A 20595-nucleotide genomic window follows, 5' to 3' on the forward strand; every position below is an offset into this window, starting at 1 on the left:
AGATTAAAAAGGGACTAAGCTGAAAAGAAAAGGAATGAATGAATTAATTAGGGCGTCATGGTGGCGCAATGCGTGGCACGATCGCCTCACAGCAAGCTGGACGCTGGATCAAAACCCAGCTTGGTCAGTTGACATTTCTGTGTGGAGTTTGCATGTTCTCCCTGTGTTGGTGTGGTATTGCTTTGGGTGCTTCGGTTTCCCCCACGGTCCAAAGACATGCAGTATAGGTGAATTGGGTAAGCTAAGCTTGTCCGTAGTGTATGTCTGTGAATGGGAGTGTATGGGTGTTTCCCAGTGATGGGTTGCAGCTGGAAAGGCATCCGCTGCATAAAACATATGCTGGATAGATATATCTGTGCTGCTGTGCATCCCTGTCTGTGTAATAAGCAACGTGTACGCTTGTTTTGGACCTCTTTAAAAAATGTGCTCTATGGAAAACAACAACAATTTAAAATGCAGATTTTGCTTGGTCAGTAGCGCACTGTTCTAGCTTTCTCAAAATAGCAATGTGCCAATAATGCAGCTTAACACACCTCTCTTTCAGACCAAATGCATTTGTTTTCTGGAAAACATGAAATGAGACCTGTACCGAGCTGCTATTTGCAGAAAACACTTGCGTCGCACATGGAGTCGGATGTACGATAGAAGCCAGTCTGTCACTGCATTATCAAAACTACATTATCGGTATACTTTGTCTATGCATGTGCATGTGTGTATGTAACCTGAACATCACAGGCTGCAGAAGGCTAAAGGTTTTGCGCACTGGTGAAAGTATGGAAGAGAGGGCCTGCTGGGTCCTTATGGGTCATTAGGGCTGTTTAAGCGGGCCTGGCTTCTCTGTGCACAGCATGCTTCATGCTGCGGCCCGCTCCACTCGACCCATCACATCCATCAAGGGCCCACAGGCTTGGCGGCCGGCCCAGCTCAGCTACTGACGTCAGAGCCAACCTCCAGGGGCATGCAGTCGGTCGGGAGGGGGGCTGGAGGAGGGTGAATGTGTCGCATTTTGGGAATGTTTTCTGCATGAGTGCAGCAGCGCTCTCTCTCTCTCTCTCTCTCTCTCTCTCTCTCTCTCTCTCTCTCGGGTTGCCGGCTGATGGTTAACCTCGGCTCTGCTCTGCAGGCTGGGCAGCGGGATTTTTTCTCAGGCACCGTTTCAACATCAGTCTCGCTACAAACCGTGTGTGCCAGATTTTGTCTTGGCTTGTGATGCATATCAAGCAGTGCTTTAAATTAGTATGCAGGTTAGCACACAAATTCTTTGTGTACGTCAATGCATTTTTTTTTTCTTCGTCTTCTTCCCACTGACCATTAACTAAAGCATATGGTTTAGGATGTGGGATCAAACGACAAACATTTTTTGTGCTTCATATTTGTTCCTGTGAATTTTAAAAACACATTTATTATTTTTGTTATAGTGATGATTAAATTCCTTAATTCATTCATTCATTCATTTTTCTTCAGCTTAGTCTCTGTTTCAGACTTCGCCACAGCAGAACGAACTGCCATCTATTCTATTGTAATTGTTTTAAAATGGTTTAAAGTATCCCGGACGAGCCCCCAAAATGTTACAAACCCCTGATGTTAGTCTAGGGAATGGGGTTTCACATTTATGTGCAATTAAAAGAAATTTATACAAATAATGAATGAAGTGCAAAAGACAACCAAAGTAGATACCAAAAACTGTGACTTTATTTACAATACCCAAAGTGAACAAAACAACGAATTAATCAATAATAAAGCAAAATAAAGTAAGGCAAAAATATACTATTTACAACAAATACAATATTGTGTTAAACACTAAAGCAGGTCGCACACCAGAAGCGCCACTCGGTGTGCACATGACAGTTTAAAGTATCACACACCAGAAGTCCAAATTTGTATGATATTTAACATGAAACTAATCAGATGGCGCTCTGTGGCGCGGCTGAAATATAAACTGCGTCCTGAGTCGTGGCTGGGCGCCGCCGACAGCCCCAAACTTGCGGCGCTGATCTGTGTACCCTGATAGAAACCTATGTTTAAAATTCTAAAATGCATGGTGCTGCGTGGCGTTGGCGTCGCCGAGCGGCGCTTCTGGTGTGCGACCAGCTTACGACAGGAAAAACAAGAGAGTTAGCAGGAGAGAAAAACAAAACCCATACAATATATAACTCCCTAGAAGCATCTAACTAACTAAGTATATGAACCAAAATAACAAACACACGACGAGTCTTCCCAATAATATCTATCTACTTTATCTACCCAAAAAGTACAAAGGGTGGCGCTCGCCCCTAACCTGATGTACCAAACATAGTACTTCTACATGTTGCAAGATGTATGTCACGTGACCTGTTTACCTGTCCGCTTCGTCCAAGCCTCGCAAACAACGTAAATGAGAAATGCAATGATATAGTCTATGAATGACAGATGGATAACGTGCACACGGAAACGGGCAACATCAAAAATACACAGTCAGACAGGGTTTTTCTTTCTAAACGCAATACATCAACAGAAACAACAGGAAAAAGAAAGGAAGGGACTGGAGAGGGGTCTGGCGCTCTTTTATGACGGGTGGTTTTTGCCTATTGGATATGACGTCAGAGTGACTTAACAGGGGAGGAAATGATTGACAGATGAATCGACCAATGAATGAAACCTGAGAAAAATGAAAGCAGATACGAGAGAACAAAGCGAGAGAGAGAGAGAGAGAGAAAGAGAGAGAGAGAAAGAGAAGAAAAAAAAAACACAGAGCACAAATAATCACAACAAAATTGTTGTTATCTGATGTGGGGCCAGAGTGGGCCAAGCTCCTTATTGGGTGGGCCTGGGTGGACGGATGGCGTAACTGTAGCAAAACTTATGCGTTTCAAAACTAAAACGCATTAGTGTAAACAGGGCCTTAGTGTAATATTAGTTAAACACACATTCGGTTACATTGAAAACAGTATTTTTTTCTGCAGTAGCCTAAATAAATCTTAAACATTAAAAATGCTTTTACATCACTGCATTTACAAATATAGTGCATGTGTGCATGTATGGTCCGCATAGTCCGTAGTGCATGTGTGTAACTCCCAAAACACTGTTAACTCATTTACTGTATATGAATGTGTTAATAAAAAATCTTAAACATTATCTGAATATTTAACTGCATTTTGCATCTAAAAGAGGGAATTTTCAACTGCAGGGAGCACGAGAAACCAAGAAAGATCCCGACTTCTGCCAGAAAAGGCAAATATGTAGGCAAATATGTAGATTTTCATATAAGGTCATCTACCTTCAAACCATTGTACATTATTTTACAGTAAAATTAGTATTTAATTGTTTTACAATTGTTTTTTTTTTTTTTGTTAAAAACGTAATAATAAAATAAAGAGTTGTTTTTCATAAAAAAAAAACATTATCAAAAGTACCGACTGTTAAGATACCGAACCGATAAGTGGTATCGATAAAGGTAGTAATACCGTTAAAACCTTAACGATACCCATCTCAGAGTATATCATAGATATCGTGACAAGCCTAGAATGTTGCTCACAAGGCTTCAATCCCGAAATAAGAAAAATAAAATAGTAAAAGCTTTCATCGTATTCCAAGTAAAAATCTGAACATCTTCTACTTTTTTTCTTCATCTTTGATAGGTCACAAGTGTGTGTGCTTGTGAGATCACTGATTAGTTTAATAATAGATTGTCCTAATCTGGTGTCTTGAGTTTGTGGAGATACCCAGACATCATATGATTGTGCTGTTGTAGTGAATGCGAGAGCGTCATTACAGGGCTAGCGGCAGCACTAGCAGCAGCGCCGCTGGCTTCAGTTCATGTGATGCTCTTGCTATCTTTCTGTTCCAGCGTCTGCAAATACTGTGACCCGTAGTATACCTCCTGTAGCATCTTTTATACTTAACCCTCCTGCTGATGTACGGGTTCAGAAGGAGCCAGGCATCATTTTAACATGAGATAACCAAACCTAAACAATGGATTTTTTTATCTTAATGTTTGGTGACTTTGACACCAATATGAAAAAACAAGCAAATTACATATATTTCATGAAGGATGCACACATTAAGGGGACAGCGGTTGTCTTTTGAATCAATTTTCACCCATTTCAAATATTTTTTTCACCACAAAACTACTGGGGTCTCACCTGTTATATAGTGGAGGAAATAAGTATTGAACACATCATGATTTTCCCTTGATGATAATATTTCTAAAGGAGCTGATGACATGGAATTGAACCAGATTTTGGTAAAAACCCAAACATAAAAATAAAAAAATAAAAACTAAGAAAATCTCAAAAAATGAGTTGTCTACTAACAAAGGAATGACACAAGTAGAAAGCACTGAACTACTGAAATAAAAGGCTTTTTTAATGACGGCAGCTTAAAGACGTCTCTCATATGGAGAATGAAGTCACATGCATTGCTCAGTTTTTCACAGACTTTAACAGAGTGTCAAAATCTTAATGCTTTTGTGGGTCTCGTCTATCAAATCAAATCTTTAATTAGTTTTTTATATTGGATTCAAGTCAGGTGATTGGCTGGGCCATTCTACAGCTTGATTTTCCTCTCGGACTCGGGCACCATTTACTCATCCTTGAAGGCTTTCATGAGTTTCTTTGTTTTTTTTTTTTCTTCTATTGAAAAAAAGTTTTGTTTTATTTTTGTTTTGAACACAAAAGAAGATATTTTGAAGAATGTTGATTGCTCGGACCCATTGATTTCCATAGTAATTTTTATTATAGAAGTTGATGGTTGCCAGCAATCAACATTCTTCAAAATATCTTCTGTTGTGTTCAACAATAACAACAGCAACAACAACAAAAAACAAAACTCATAAACTTTATGAGGGGCAATAAATGATTAGTCATTTTCAGTGTAAATATTTTATAGTTAAAGTGTTTACTCTAAAGCAAGCTATATTCCCTGTAGCTTATATTTTATAAGTATCTTCTCTGTCGCTCATCCTTGCATTTATTGTGAATTGAAGGTGTGTATTCTGAAGTTGAGAATCTCCACGTTATAAATCAAGCTGATCGCACAACGTGACACTGTTCAAATCAATAGGCTAAAGGACAAAACCGGCCGGCGTCATCTAGATCTTTCTAATTCTGTCTCCTTCAAGGATTGTGAAGGATAGATCTGGTGACAGAATGGCTTGATTTTCACTTCGGAGGTCAACATCTGTCCAGTAATTTAATTTGTAAATGTAGGATGCAAATGGCTTATTGTTGTTGAAGGTACTACTTCTCTGGGAAATGTGACCAGTCATTTATTTATTTTTTATTTTTTTATGTCTTGTGATCGTTATTACCCTGGAAGCACACATTCCCCAACACTCCAGCCTTTATCTCTTTATGGACTTTTAAATACTGGCTTTATAAGCTTTATAAGTGTGTGTGTGTGTGTGTGTGTGTGTGTGTCTGTGTGTGTGTCTGTGTGTGTGTATGTGTGTGTGTGTGTGTGTGTGTGTGTGTGTGTGTGTGTGTGTGTGTGTGTGTGTGTGTGTGTGTGTGTGTGTGTGTGTGTGTGTGTGTGTGTGTGTGTGTGTGTGTGTGTGTGTGTGTGTGTGTGTGTGTGTTTGGTTTAGTGCTTTTCATGTCGGTAATTTTTTGTGAAGATTTTCTGCTCGGCTAAAATAAATGAATGAATGAATAAATAGATACATGAATAAATAAATGAGTTAATAGACGCATGAATAAAAATAAACAAAAAATATAAGGTATATATACTAAATAATTAAAAATTAATAAATTATTAAAAATTTATATATAAACCATAAATAAATAAATATTTGCTATTGTAGTGCTATAAGTAAATAAAAATTAATGAATATGTATAAATATGTATAAATAAATATAATAAATGAATAAATAAAAAACAAACATAAATAAATAAATATATAAGTAATAATTAAAATTGAACAAATAAACAATAATAAATTAACTAAATAATAAATAGTTAAATAAATTCTGTTAATAATATAATAAATAAAAAATATTAATAAATAAATAAACAAAGAAACAAATGAATAAATAAATAAATAAAGGTATAAATGATAAATAATTAAATTAAAAAACAAACAAAAATAAATACTTTTATGAATAATAAATAAATAGATACTATTATAGTATTATAAATAAATAAAAAAGGTATAAATACTTAAAAAATTTATGAACAATAAAAATAAATAAATTTATAAATAATAAATAAATAAATGCTATTGAAGTATTATAAATAAATAAATAAATAATAAATAATATGAATAAATTGATGCATTAATAAATAAATAAATAAATAAATAAATAAATGCATAAATGATAAATAATAAAATAAATAAAATAAATAAATACTATTATAGTATTATAAACTAATAAATAAATAAAGGCATAAATAATAAAAAAAAATAAATGAACAATAAAAAGAAACAAATAAATAAATAAAGGTATAAATAATAAATAATTAAAAATGAAAAAATAAACTATAAAGTAATTAATAAATAATTTAAAAAACTATTGTAATAAATACATAAATAAATATGAATGATTGAAAAAATACATACACAAATAAATAAATAAATAAATAAATAAATAAATAAATAAATAAATAAATAAATAAATAAATAAATAAATAAATAAAAAGGTATAAATAATAAATAAATAAAAATGAATAAATAAACAAAAAAATACCCTTATAAATAATAAATACATACTTTTATAGTATTTTAAATAAATAAATAACTTTAAACAACAATAATAATATTACTATATGACTAATAATAACAATATTAATAATAATAATAAAAAAAATCTAAATAGATGAATAGGTAATTTACAAAAAGTATATGTAACTCAATTTTTACCCATTTTTAGACATCATGTATTTATACTGTGCATTAAAGAGTAAAACTGCAAAAAAAAAAAAAAAAAATATGTATGTATGTATGCATGTACACTTGTAGTTTGTGGGATTCATTTGTTCTTTGACCTGATACCCAAACCTCTTGTTTACCTAAGCAATGAATCTTATAGCGAATAATTATAATCATTATAGCTAATAAATCTAGTTACATTTATTTATATAGAGCTTTATACAATACAGATTGTTTAATCTATGCATGGTTATACTGGCAAGTAACTGTGTTAATGTTGCTGTAAACTTCATAATTGATCGGTACACAACCACACCACAGTATGCATGTTGTGTTGACGCAAGAGCTGACATACAGGAAGCATTGTGCTGTATACTAACACTGTGTGCTGAGGAGGAAGGACTGTAGTAGTAGAAGAAATAGCTCTTGTGAACACGTGTTGCAGGCTGAAGCAGAAGAAATACAGCAATGAATATACAGTAGTTGCTATTCTTGTTTCTGTTTTTTTGAGAACAAAAAGCATCCACATTATCTCACATGAGTCACAAGAACTGATTTAAAGGGCTAGTTCACCCAAAAATTGTTCCGAGCCAGTTTGAGATTATTTTCTTCTGTTGAACACAAAAGAAGGTATTTTGAAGAATGTTGGAAACCTGTAGCTGATTTTCCTACTGTTGGGTGTCAGAGGTTACAGTTTCCAACATCCTTCAAAATATCAACTTTTTCTAATGAAAATATCTCATCTCATGTTTTCTCTGGACATTTGGAGAGACTGTATCATAAGCTGTCAATAGTAGTGTTGGAATCTCTCAAATTTGAATTTAAATACACTAACCGAACACTTTATTAGGTACACCTTACTAGTACCAGGTTGGACCCCCATTTTTCCCTCAGAACGTACTTAATCCTTCATGGCATAGATTTAACAAGGTACTGGAAATATTCCTCAGAGATTTTGCTCCATATTGACATGATAGCATCACGCAGTTGCTGCAGACAAAAGGTGCTTAATTGGAGTATGACATGTTCAGATCCATAACCCTATAAACTAGTAATACACCACTCTTTGTGTTAAAGTGTGTGTGTCTATTTGAGAAATGTATATGATGATGTGTCTGTACTTTTGCTGAGACTAACAATTACCCCCAAGGCCCCAGTGACGTCCGCTCCCTACACCTCACACCTAGTGTTTCCCAGGCCCTGTTTTCTTCTCACACATACACCGTCTTGGAGTAATTGATAACTCCCAAACCTTTCACTGCTCTGCCTCCAGAGAAATGCTACATCTGGACTGATCCCGTACCACACACACACACACACACACGCATACACACACACATATGAACACTAACTTGTTCATATATCCCACCTGTGACCCTCTTGGGCATAATTATGTCTCTACTATGCAACCATATATTCTATCCCAATCCTAACACTAAACCCAACCCTCACATTAAACATACATTCATTAGTTTTCCTTCGACTTAATCTCTTATTTATCAGGGGTCGCCACAGTAGAATGAACCGCCAACTATTCCAGCATATGTTTTATTTAGCAGATGCCCTTTCAGCCGCAAGCCAGTATTGGAAAACACCCACACACTCTTACACAGTCACACACACACACACGCACACACGCAAACACACATACGTTGTAATTGGTGGTTTATGAGGACCATCCATAGGCGTAATGTATGTATGCAGTAAAAACTTCTTATTATAGTCAGTAGTACCCCACCCCCTACCCCTAAACCTAAATCTCACAGGAAACTGCATTATTATACGTTTATAAATATAAAATAACATGTAATATTTTATCAATTAAAATAACGTTATTTATAAATAACATCATATATAAACAAGGTCTTACCCAGTACTGGGTTGTGGCTGGAAGGGCATCCACTGTGTAAAACATATGTTGGATAAGTTGGTGGTTCATTCCGTTGTGGCGACCCCTGTTGAATAAAGGCACAAAGCCGAAGGAATATGACTAAATATATAACTATATATATAAATATAAAATAGCGCCATTCTGTGTTTGGTCCCCACAATGACACAAGTCCCCATGAGTCTGCGTTCAAGTTTAAGTCCCCACCTGGGTATAAAAACAAGTACACACATACATTGTATTTAGGGGTTTATGGGGGCTTTTCATAGGTGCAATGTATTTTATACGGTAAAAACTGCTTATTTATAGTCAGTACCCCACCCATACATCTAAACCAAACCCTGAGAAACAACTGCATTTTTATATTTTCATAAATATAAAATAACGTCAAATCTAAATAACATCATATTTAAATATAAAATATCACAATTCGGTGTGATCGATAAGCATGTTTAGCCATAGGGAGCTCAATTTTGGTCTCTATCAGTGTGTGCATTCCAGTTTAAGTTCCCACTGGGGTATAAAAACAAGTATGCACACAAACACACATGTTGGAATTGGTGGTTTATAAGGACTTTCCATAGGTGTAATGTATTTTATATAGTAAAAATCACTTATTACATGACCCTACCCCTAAACTCATCCCTCAGCAAATTTGGAACATGAAAAACAGCATTTAGCATGACTTTGAAGCATTTTGAATTACATAGACACAAGTCATGTCCTTGTAAACCACCCTAATAGAGCACAACTGGGTCATACCTACTGTTGAAATTTTATCTTTGCCATGATGACAGCATATAATATTTTACTAGAGATTTTTCAGGATACTCGTATTCAGCTTAAAGTGACATTTAAAGGCGTAATTAGGTAAATTAGGGTAATTAGGCAAGCCTTTGCATAATGAGGGTTTGTTTTGTAGACAATGGAAAAAAAATTATTGCTTAAGCAGGCTAATAATATTGACCTTAATGGTTTAAAAAAAAAACTGCTTTCATTCTAGCCGAAATAAAACAAATAAGAATTTCTCCAGATGAAAAAATATTATAGGAAATACTGTAAAAAATTCCTCGCTCTGTTAAAGATCATTTAAGAAATATTTGAAAAAGAAAATTCAAGAGGGAGAATATTTCTGACATCAGCTGTATGTCATTATACAAATTTCTGTCCCTGTAAACCAATAAACACACACACACACACACACACACACACACACACACACACGTGTACACAGCGTGATTCATGACCCACTCATTCAGCCCGTCTTTAGCCCAGTGGCCTGGATGACCTTACCCATGCAGGAGAGCTGCTGATGACGTCCGGCTAGAAAATCCTGCAATGTGCCGTAATTCAATAACAGAAGGCTGCTTCAATGTGTAGCTTGTTTCCATGTTGTTGGTGCCAGACAGGGAACGTCTGGATGCATTTCCAAGGATTTCTAAGAATTCATTAATACATTGGCTTCATTCATCAAATTAGTCGTAATCAGATTTGCCACTTTGTGGTTTTCTGGTGTCAGTGCGTAAACCATTAATTCAACCAAATACCTCACTGATAAATATGTGAGTGAAACATCAAATTCAACAAGAAGATTTTAAGGTTTTAAGTAGCGATTCTTACTAACCAGTGGCTTACCACCTGCCTGTTTTTAAGATATTGGTTGTCTATTACTACATATAAAGTACTTCAGATTTTACTTTCCTAATAAAAGCCAATATCTAAACCCAATTGAAGTAGAGACAGTGTTTCCTCTAGGATTTTTTCCAGCTGTGGCGGCAAGCCTTTTTTGTTTATGTTTACACAGATCTACCAACTACCTGTGCCGTTATTTTAATGACTAATGCCACTGCTCGTGCACAAAACTTCTTGCACGCCCCCTCAAATATAAGCTGCTTCAAGAGCACAGAATTAATGTCTGTGCGTACAAGGTTTCCCTATCCATGAGAGCGAAAGTGAAAGTTAATAATTTATCTCTCGTTCTCGCGCTGTAGATGCTCAGTTTAACTGTTTTCTTGCTTGTGAAATGCTCAGTTTTTCCACTTACACTTACTTTACGTCATGTAAATAGCAAAATGCACCATGGCGTGACACAACTGACTCTTAAAGGGAATGCGAGATGATACTCTGATTGGTTTATTCTCAAAACACACCTATAACTCATTAAGAAAAAAAGCTCCACCCTTTTAGACCATGTGCCATGGCGCAAAGCGGATTTTTCCGTCCTTATATTAATAAAAGTGGGTTCTGACACTGCGCATGGACCGTCAAAATAGAGCCCCTAGTGTCATTTCTTGATTTCTCTCTTTATTTATTTATTTATTTTTTGCTTTAATTTAACCATGCTTTTTCATTGTCAGAATAATGTATTTAATGTCAAAAGATGACACCTGCCTGTTTTGAGTTCAGTTTAAACACAGGATCTAGTGCTGCTTTTTGCCCACAGAGAGCGGGTGAGAAACACATCTGTAATCCCTGCATTGATTACCAAACATTTCCACCTGGGAATACCAGAAATGGAACAAGTATGACGTGGGCACAGGTAGCCTGTGGCGCAAAGTGGAATATGGCCCTCCCTGAGCTGCCCAGCACAACCTGCTGCGTACAGAGAGACACTTTTATACTGAGCTTAAAGCTAATGAGCTTTCTGTTTAGACAGCAGTTGAAAACACCGCATGTGCCCTTACTCAACGATAGAGCCCATAGTGCACTGGAGTTCTGAGAAAGAAAGATTCAAGGACACAAAAATATCCTATATTCTTTCTTTCTTTCTTTCTTTCTTTCTTTCTTTCTTTCCCTTCCTTCTTGTCTTCTTTTCTTTTCTTCCTTCATTTCCTTCTTTTTGTTCATTATTTCCTTCTTTTCTTTATTCGTTCGTTCCTTCCTTCCTTGCTTCCTTCCTTCCTTCCTTTTTACCTTTCTTAATTTCCCTTCTTTCCTTTTTTTCTTTTCTTCCTTCAATCCTTTCTTAATGTCTTTCCTCATTTTCTTCCTTCTTTCCTTTTTTTCTTCCTTTACTTCATTTTTCCTTTATTTCCTTTTCTTCCTTTTTTCTTCCTTCCATCCCTATTTTTTCCTTCCTTCCTTCCTTCCTTTCTTTTTTCGATTCTTCTGTCCTTTTTTCCCTTCCTTTTTTCCATCATTTTCTTCCTTTCTTTTTTCCTTCCTTCTTTCCTTCATTTTTTTGCTTTTCATTTTTTCTTTCTTTCCTTCCTTCCTTTGTTCTTTCTTTCTTTCTTTCTTTCTTTCTTTCTTTCTTTCTTTCTTTCTTTCTTTCTTTCTTTCTTTCTTACCTTTCTATATTTTCCCTTCTTTCCTCTCCTTATTTTTTCTTTCTTTCCTCCTTCATTCCTTTTTTTTATATCTGTCCTAATTTTCTTCCTTCTTTCCTTCCTTTTTTATTCTTTCCTTTCTTTTTCTCTTCCTTTTTCCTTAATTTTTTTCCTTCTTTCATTTTCTTCTTTTTTCTTTTCTTCCTCTTTCCTTCCTTCCTTCCTTCCTTCCTTCCTTTTTCCTTCCTTATTTCCGTCCTTCATTCCTTCCTTCCTTCTTTCCTTAATTTTTTCCTTCTTTCATTTTTTTCCTTCCTTCCTTCCTTCCTTCCTTCCTTCCTTCCTTCCTTCCTTCCTTCCTTCCTTCCTTTTCTTCTTTCTTTCTTTCTTTCTTTCTTTCTTTCTATGGCATTTTTTATTGTATTAGTAATTGCATGCTTTGTAATTTAGTTGTAATTCAGTCATTCAAACGCTGCTGTGGTCATACGATTACACCCCCTTTTGCAGATTTGGCAAAATGGTTCTCGCTTACACTGTAGATAAGAGGGATCATAAAAATTGCATATAAATTTTTGACCTGAGTGACACCTCTTACCCGTCTTCTGTATGTGACAGCACTTGCTGTTGTGAGCGAGTAATGCTTGCACAGAACTACATTCTGAAAGATGTTTATATGCATCACTTCCTGTGTTTTGCACACTGACTGGGCTTCTTGCTAAATGGGGAAGCCAGAAGAAAGAGTTTGAACGTCTCCAGATTGTTGCAAACTCGCTGACCTCAGATACAGGTGTTTTCTCAGGAGAACAAGAGAAGGTGGCAGATTCTCTTTTATCCCTGTTTTGATGTGCATGTGTTCACAGCTGTGTCTGTGTGTCATACCCAGGCATGTGTTTTGGGTAGAGCAAACTGTTCTTTATTTATTTAAAGGAACACTCCGATTTTGTTTTCAGAAAAGAGGCTTGCCTTAGAGCTAAAATTTTTGGAGCACTTTTAGCTTAGCTTAGCATAAATTATTGAATCATCAGATTAGACCATTAGCATCTCACTCAAAATGAAAACATGAGTTTTGATAACTTTCCTATTTAATGCTTGACTCGACTGTAGCTACGTTGAGTACTATAACTGTTGGAAAATAAATCATTGCTATTTTTTGGCTAATATGGCTAGGAATTATACTCATTCTGGTGTAATAGCAGATGCAGTGATGTTATACAGCAGCTGAAAATAGTAATAGTAGTTTTCGTCACCTTAGTAAACGATATAATTACTGAAAAGTTGAGCTTTAAACAGACCCCCTAGTTTGTCATGATTTTTTTGTGATTTTTGCCATAAAAATGATTTTGTAGTGCTAATTCCCGGAAATTTGTGGAAATAAATTATATTTTATTTACCATATTAGGTAGCCTATTATGGTAGTTGTGCAATCTTCATGACACAAATCATAATATCTAAAAAAAAATTCTAAAACGTTAGGGATTGAGCCAAAGGAAGGTTGTATAACTCTTATAAATAATTTTTACCCACAATCTTACTTTCTCTTTCTCAGATTTCACTCCCCGGAGCATCAGACAGTATGTACCCCATACATACAACATGCTTTAGGATTCCCTCTACCGTAATGCACCTAAAACAGGGATTTCCTTAAAACTGTCAATGGCAGAGAATCGTTTTCCCTAGTCAACGGCAGGGAACGAGTTAAGCAAAATCATTTATCAATTTGACAGACATGATAATACCAGTCATGTATTGAAAGCAAAAATAATGTCCTTCAGTTTGGTCACGTCCAGTGGCCGTCATCCTTGAACCATCTCCATTGTTGTATAAGCTGCTTGCTTTTTTGTCTGTTCTATTTTCTCCGTTTGTTAGATGTTTGCTCCCACTTTCTTTTGTAGTCTGAAGTGCGTCAAATGCACAAAATGCCTGATTCGTGCTGTGTTATTCACTCGATTTGCGCCACAGGATGTCTAAGCGTATCTTTGCATTGACTTCACATGTAAATCACTCGCGCTTCATCCGCGTCTGCTTACTGCTTAGGCTGCAAAACAATTCTCCCCCACTTTCATGTAATGTAATGATTGTGAGGGTGTAGGTGAGGCTTAATTTTTCAAGAGACATTCCAATACATCACGTGCGCTACATATGCAACATCTATAATTCACGAAAAACAATTAATTGCAAATTAAAACAAATATAATTTGACTATATGGCTGGATCACAAAATTATAGGACATTTTTGTTGATTTTTCGTTGGATTCAGCGATCGCAAAATTGCCAAAAAACTAAAGAGTTGGTTTAAATGTCACATTTTTTAAGCAAGATGCTAATGGTCTAATCTGATTCAATGATTTATGCTAAGCTAAGCTAAAAGCGCACTGGCAAATCTGTAGATGGACTAAATGGGTTCAAAAAATGGTATAACTTGATGGTTTAACTCTAGGGGAGTTGTAAAATAAGCACATTTCCAAAAGGATTGGAGTGTTCCTTTGAGCATTCCTATTAGCCATGGGCCGGTATAAGATCCTGATGGTACGATAACCTTGGATAAAAATATCAGGGTTTCACGGTTTCGTGGTATTGTGATTACTGCTCTAATATATATTCTAATTTAAATATCTTGGTAAAAAACAAAAACTTTTTTCCTTTTTAAACACAATATATTTTATTTTGAGAAACATTTTAAATATGTTGGAACCGTAAACATGTCAGGCTAAATAATAATTGACTTCTGCTGTCTTCAGTTGTTTACAAAAAATCAGATTTTTCTCAATTAAAATGGCATCTTTGGGTATATTTTCTGCTGGAGACACTGTTAAAAAAATCTTACACATACCTTAGGAACGGCATTGCAGATTTTTTTTCTCAAACCTCGGTATACCTTGAAAACGGTTATCGCCCCATGCCTAATTCCTACACACCTTGGGTATCATTTGATAAAATCTTGATTTTTGGATTGAAATTTGAAGGTTGTTTTTTTAAAGCTTGTGTAGCTCGAGAAAGAATACTCATCACTGAAGACTGTCTGTTTGGCTACACGAGTTACTCATTGAATGTTCCCTTAACACGGTGTTCCAGCCAGGCACAGGGGAAAAAGTTTTTGACTTAATCAGCTGTAAATGTGACAGCTAGAAGCTAAAAACATTTTGTTGGTTGCTTGGTTGCTTGTTTTGATGGGTTTGGCCTTCAATGGCCTAAAATTCAACTTCACATAATTTTGGTTTTATGTGTTTTTTTTCTATGATTATGTCACAGCACAGCTTTTTTATGCCAGAGTTTATATGTGTGTTGGAGCTGTGAATCAGTGGCCAGATCAGTGTGTATTCAGAAATAAATGCTCAATCGGGTGATACTGTAGGATTCAATGTAGTTTAAGTCATAAAAAGTCTGTAAGTAAATATCTGACTACACAAGATATCGGAATTAAGTGATACTGTAAATGAACAAAAGCACTAAAGTATGTCTGTATCAGTTTTGACATGGTTTTCTTGTGTTTTTTGACAGATGACTCCTCAGCTAAAGAAGTTAGCAGGGTAAGTGAGGCATCGCTTTTGAGTGTGTGCTGTCTATGTGTGTTTCATTAACCCTGTAAAGACTGACATATGAAATAATGAAAACATTTGTAGGCAAACAATTTAAAAGGTTGAATGAAGACCTTGTTCAAGGATGTTTTTCACTTAAGGCAACCCTACTGATTCCTCGATACTGTAAGCCAATGCAATACAGCAATGAAAAGTGAACAAATAAATGTGTCTTAAAGGCCTGACGTATTTTATTTGATATTTATTTTTTAACATAATTCATGTAAACACTGACATAATCAGTAAATTCTAATTAAATGATCATCTTAAAATGTTAAAAACAGTATATAAGTGGTGTAAAACTACATAATTGCTATGTTCTGTAAATACTGTACAGTATCTGACAAAAGTCTTGTCTTCGATCCCTGAGCAATAAATAATAACTTGACTTCTCGTTGATCATTTGGAAAAGTGGCAGAAGGTAGATTTTTCCCATTAATCATCTGTTGAGCTGCATCCCAATCATAACAAATACTGCAGAAGACCTACTGGAACCTGCATGGACCCAAGATCCTCACAGTTATCAGTCAAGTTTGGTGAAGGAAAAATCATGGTTTGGGGTTTCATTCGGTATGAGGGCGTGCGAGAGATCTGCAGAGTGGATGACAACATCAACAGCCTGAGGTATCAAGACATTTGTGCTGCCCATTACATTACAAACCACAGGAGAGGGCAAATTCTCCAGCAGGATAGCGCTCCTGCTCATACTTCAGCCTCCACATCAAAGCTCCTGAAAGCAAAGAAGGTTAATGTGCTCCAGGATTGGCCAGCCCAATGACCAAACATGAACATTATTGAGCATGTCTAGGGTAAGATGAAGGAGGAGGCGTTGAAGATGAATCCAGAGGATCTTGATGAACTCTGGGAGTCCTGCATGAACTCTTTCTTTGCCATTCCAGATGACTTTATTAATCAGTGATTTGAGTCATGTCAGAGATGTATGGATGCAGTCCTCCAAGCTTATGATGGAGTCAGACACAATATTCATTCTGTTTCCACTGCAGCAGGACTTTATATTCTATACTAGACATTATTTCTGTTACGTTACAAGACTTTTGTGTAAGCAAAGTCAGACCTTACTGTCTTACTTAAATTTAAAAATCCCAGCATGATCAGATGGTAAAATAAGTGTAATCTAGAGGCCTTTGACTTTCAAATAAGTCACTTCTGATACCAAATGATCAAGTCCAGTTATTATTTGTTGTTCCTAAAACTATATATATATATATATATATATATATATATATATATATATATATATATATATATATATATATATATATATATATATATATATATATATATATATATATATATATATATATATATATATATATATATACATTTTACATATACATTTTGTGTGTGTGCATTTATATTTGCATAATAAATACACAGTACAAACCTTTATTCTGTGTGTAATTAGGCAGGATTAATCGTTTAACAGCACTATGATATTAATTTTTTTATGTTTCCGTTATAAAATTGGGAGCATCAGTTGGCATTTTTGTGTAGAGTTTGCATGTTCTCCCCGTGTTCAAGTGCTCTGGGTTTCCCCCACAAGTCCAAACACATGCGCTATAGGTGAATTGGGTAAGCTTATTAGTCCATAGTGTATGTGTGAGTGTGAATGAGTGTGTATGGATGTCTCCCAGTGATGGGTTGAAAGCTGGAAGAGCATCTGCTACATAAAACATATGCTGGATAAGTTGGTGGTTCATTCCCCTGTGACGACCCCAGATTAATAAAGGGACTAAGCCGAAAACAAAATGAATGATGGAATGAATGAATGAATGAATGTATGAAAGAATGAATGAATGAATGAATGAAATAGGCATATCACATTTGATGTCTTATAACTAAGCAGTAAGTTTACCTTAAAGAGACAGTACACCCAAAAATGAAAATTCCGTCATCATTTACTCACCCTTTACCTGTTTCAAACAGTGTTGATTTACTTTCTTCTGTTGAGCACAAAAGCAGATATTCTGAAGAAAGCTGAACACCACTGACTTCCATAGTATTTGTTTTTCCTACTATGGAAGTCTGTGGTTTTCAGCTTTCTTCAAAATATCTGCTTTTGTGTTTAATAGAAAATAAGAAAGAGATATTGAGTAAATTTGAGGTGAACTACCCCTTTAACTTAGTTACATCATGAGAAATCAATGTTGGAATGAAGTAGACCTCAAGGGGGAGCTTTTTAATGTAAAATGTGACCCCGTTATTAAAGTTTGTAGCAAAAGTGTGAACATTCATGCCAAAAGGCACAGTGTCCCAAGTGGGGACAGTTCTCAAGGGAGATGCACTCATGGAACAGCGAAAAGTTTCAGCTAATAATTTCTCAGCAAGCACACACACACTCTCACAGCTGCTAAATATGAAAGTGTCTGTTAAATGACAAATGACGTGGAGAACTCAAACCATGTGACAGATTTATATGAGCAGAGGCAATGACCTGATAATGAGATCATTGGCACTTAAATGGGCTGATAGCGCAGACACACACTCTCACACACTTAGGCCTGCTGATTTAGGGGACAGAGATGGAGAAGTTAAAGGGATAGTTCACCCAAAAACGAACATTTAGTCACTGTTTACTCTCCCACAAGAGGTTACAAACCTTTGAGTTTCGTTCTTATAAGTGTCTTTCTGTTGAAGATGAAAGAACGATTGACTTCCATAGGTTGTCAAAACAAAGTAAGGTTGCTCACGAGTGCTCAAATGTTAGCAGGAAAAGGCAATTGTTTAAACTGCAGTACCGATTGGCATCAAAGTTGATACTTTTGACAAGCCTTATCCATAGTAGAAATAAACTATAGTCAATGGCTACAGGTTTTCAACATTTTTCAAAATATCTTACATTTACATTTAGTCATTTAGCAGACGCTTATGTCCAAACAGACTGAAGAGGCATTTAGTGATACAACAAGAGGAAGTAATGCACACAAGAAGTGCTAATTATACAAATTAACTATTAGAAAGGAAGAGAATTTACAGTGCATCCGGAAAGTATTCATAGCTATTCACTTTTTCCTAATTTTTTTATGCTACAGCAATGGGGAAATTTTTTTTTTTTTAAATTGTTGCAAATTTATTAAAAATAAAAAACTGAAAAATCAAATGTGTCATCAGTATTCATGGCCTTTGCTTAATACATTGTTGATGTATCTTTGGCAGCAATTACAGGCTTTTTGAATATGATGCCACGAGCTTGGCACACCTGTCTTTGGGAATTTTTGCTCATTCCTCATTGCAGTCCCTTTTAAGCTCTAGGTTGGATGGGAAGCGACAGTGTACAGCCATTTTCACATCTCTCCAGAGTTGTTCAATAGGATTTAGGTCTGGGCTCTGACTGGGCCACTCAAGGACATTCACTGAGTTGTTGTGAAGCCACTCCATTGATATTTTGGCAGGGTGCTTTGGGTAATTGTCCTGCTGGAATATGAACCGCCGCCCCAGTCTGAGGTCAAGAGCACTCTGAAGCAGGTTTTCATTCAGGACGTCTCTGTACATTACTGCATTCATCTTTCCCTCTATCCTGACTAGTCTCAGTCTCAGACAAAGTGACCATCAGGTTATTGATCACCTCCCTGACTAAGGCCCTTCTCCCCTGATCACTCAGCTTAGATGACTGTCCAGCTCTAGAAAGAGTCCTGGTGGTTCAAACATCTTCCGGTTACAGATTATGGAGGCCACTGTGCTCATTGGAACTTTCAGAGCAGCAGAAATGTTTCTGTAACCTTCCCCAACCTTGCGCCTCGAGACAATCCTGTCTCTGAGGTCTACAGACAATTCCTTTGTCTTCATGCTTGGTTTGTGCTTTGACATGCACTGTCAATCTTAGGCCCTTATATAGACAGGTGTATGCCTTTTTAAATCATGTCCAATCAACTGAATTGACCACAGGTGAACTCCAATGAAGCTGCTAAAACATCTCAAGGATGATCAGTGGAAGCAGAATGTACCTGGGCTCAATTTAGAGCTTCACGGCAAAGGTTGTAAATACTGATTTACATGTGATTTTTCAGCTTTTTTATTTTAAATAAATTTGCAGCAATTTTCTCATTGCCATTATGGGTTAGTGTGTGTAGGATTTTGGGGAAGTAAATGATTTAATCCATTTTGGAATAAATAAATACCAAAATTTGGGAAAAGTGAAGCGCTATGAATACTTTCAGGATGCACTGTATTTATTTATTTAAATGCTCAAGTGTTCATTGAACAGAGATGGGTTTTTAGTTGTCGTTTAAATGATACCAGTGAATCAGCAGTCCATGTGGGAACAGGAAGATCATTCCACCAATGAGGAACAGTGAATGCAAAGGTTCTGGAAAGTGACTTCTATTGTGTTTGACAGAAGAAGGAAACCCATGAAGGGTGAATAAACGATGAGAAAATTTAGATTTTTGCGTGAACGCCACTTTTAAAGGGCACCTATGATGAAAGTCAACTTTTGTAAGCTGTTTGGACAGAACTGTGTGTAGGTATGGTGTGTCTACAATCATACTAAAGTGATAGAAACATAACAAGACTCTTTTTTTTTAATTTTGTGATGTTAAAATATGATCCAAACCCCAATGATTTTGAAGCCTACCTCAACATGATGTAGGAGTGCAGTTTTTCCCGCCCACTGAATGGTTGACAGGTGCCATGTTTCTATAATAACATGTATACAAGTGTCCGGAGGACTTTTTTTTGCAAAGAAACTGAAATTGAAATACAAAAGTTTTATAAGTTTAAAATGTTTTTAAACAGAGCATGTCAGTAATAAAGACAGTAAAATCGCTATGTAATTCTTAACCGCTATAATCATGTATATGCATGTGTGTGTGTACATTTGTGTGTGACTCATCATTTCAGAAAGGCTTGAATAAACTCCACCACAAATCCAGCAAATAAACTTACTTGGTATTTTTGTCTAATGAGCTGTATTTCAGCTTCATTCAGACTTGCACGTAGGAACGATGGGTGGGGAGAAGCAGCTCATTTGCATTTAAAGCCACAGGCTACAAAAACAGC

At 35.8% G+C, this 20595-nt stretch overlaps 1 protein-coding gene across 1 annotated transcript in view; it reads left to right on the top strand.

Annotated features, from left to right (window-relative positions):
- pde10a (phosphodiesterase 10A) overlaps nucleotides 1-20595 on the top strand; it is a 114109-nt gene that overhangs the window by 42167 nt on the left and 51347 nt on the right. The window contains exon 3 of the mRNA NM_201102.2: nucleotides 15500-15528. Within this exon, the coding sequence (NP_957396.2) occupies nucleotides 15500-15528 (29 nt within the window). The remainder of the gene's footprint in view (nucleotides 1-15499; nucleotides 15529-20595) is intronic.

This window comes from Danio rerio, chromosome 13 (genome assembly GCF_049306965.1).
Source record: "Danio rerio strain Tuebingen ecotype United States chromosome 13, GRCz12tu, whole genome shotgun sequence".
NCBI lineage: Eukaryota > Metazoa > Chordata > Actinopteri > Cypriniformes > Danionidae > Danio > Danio rerio.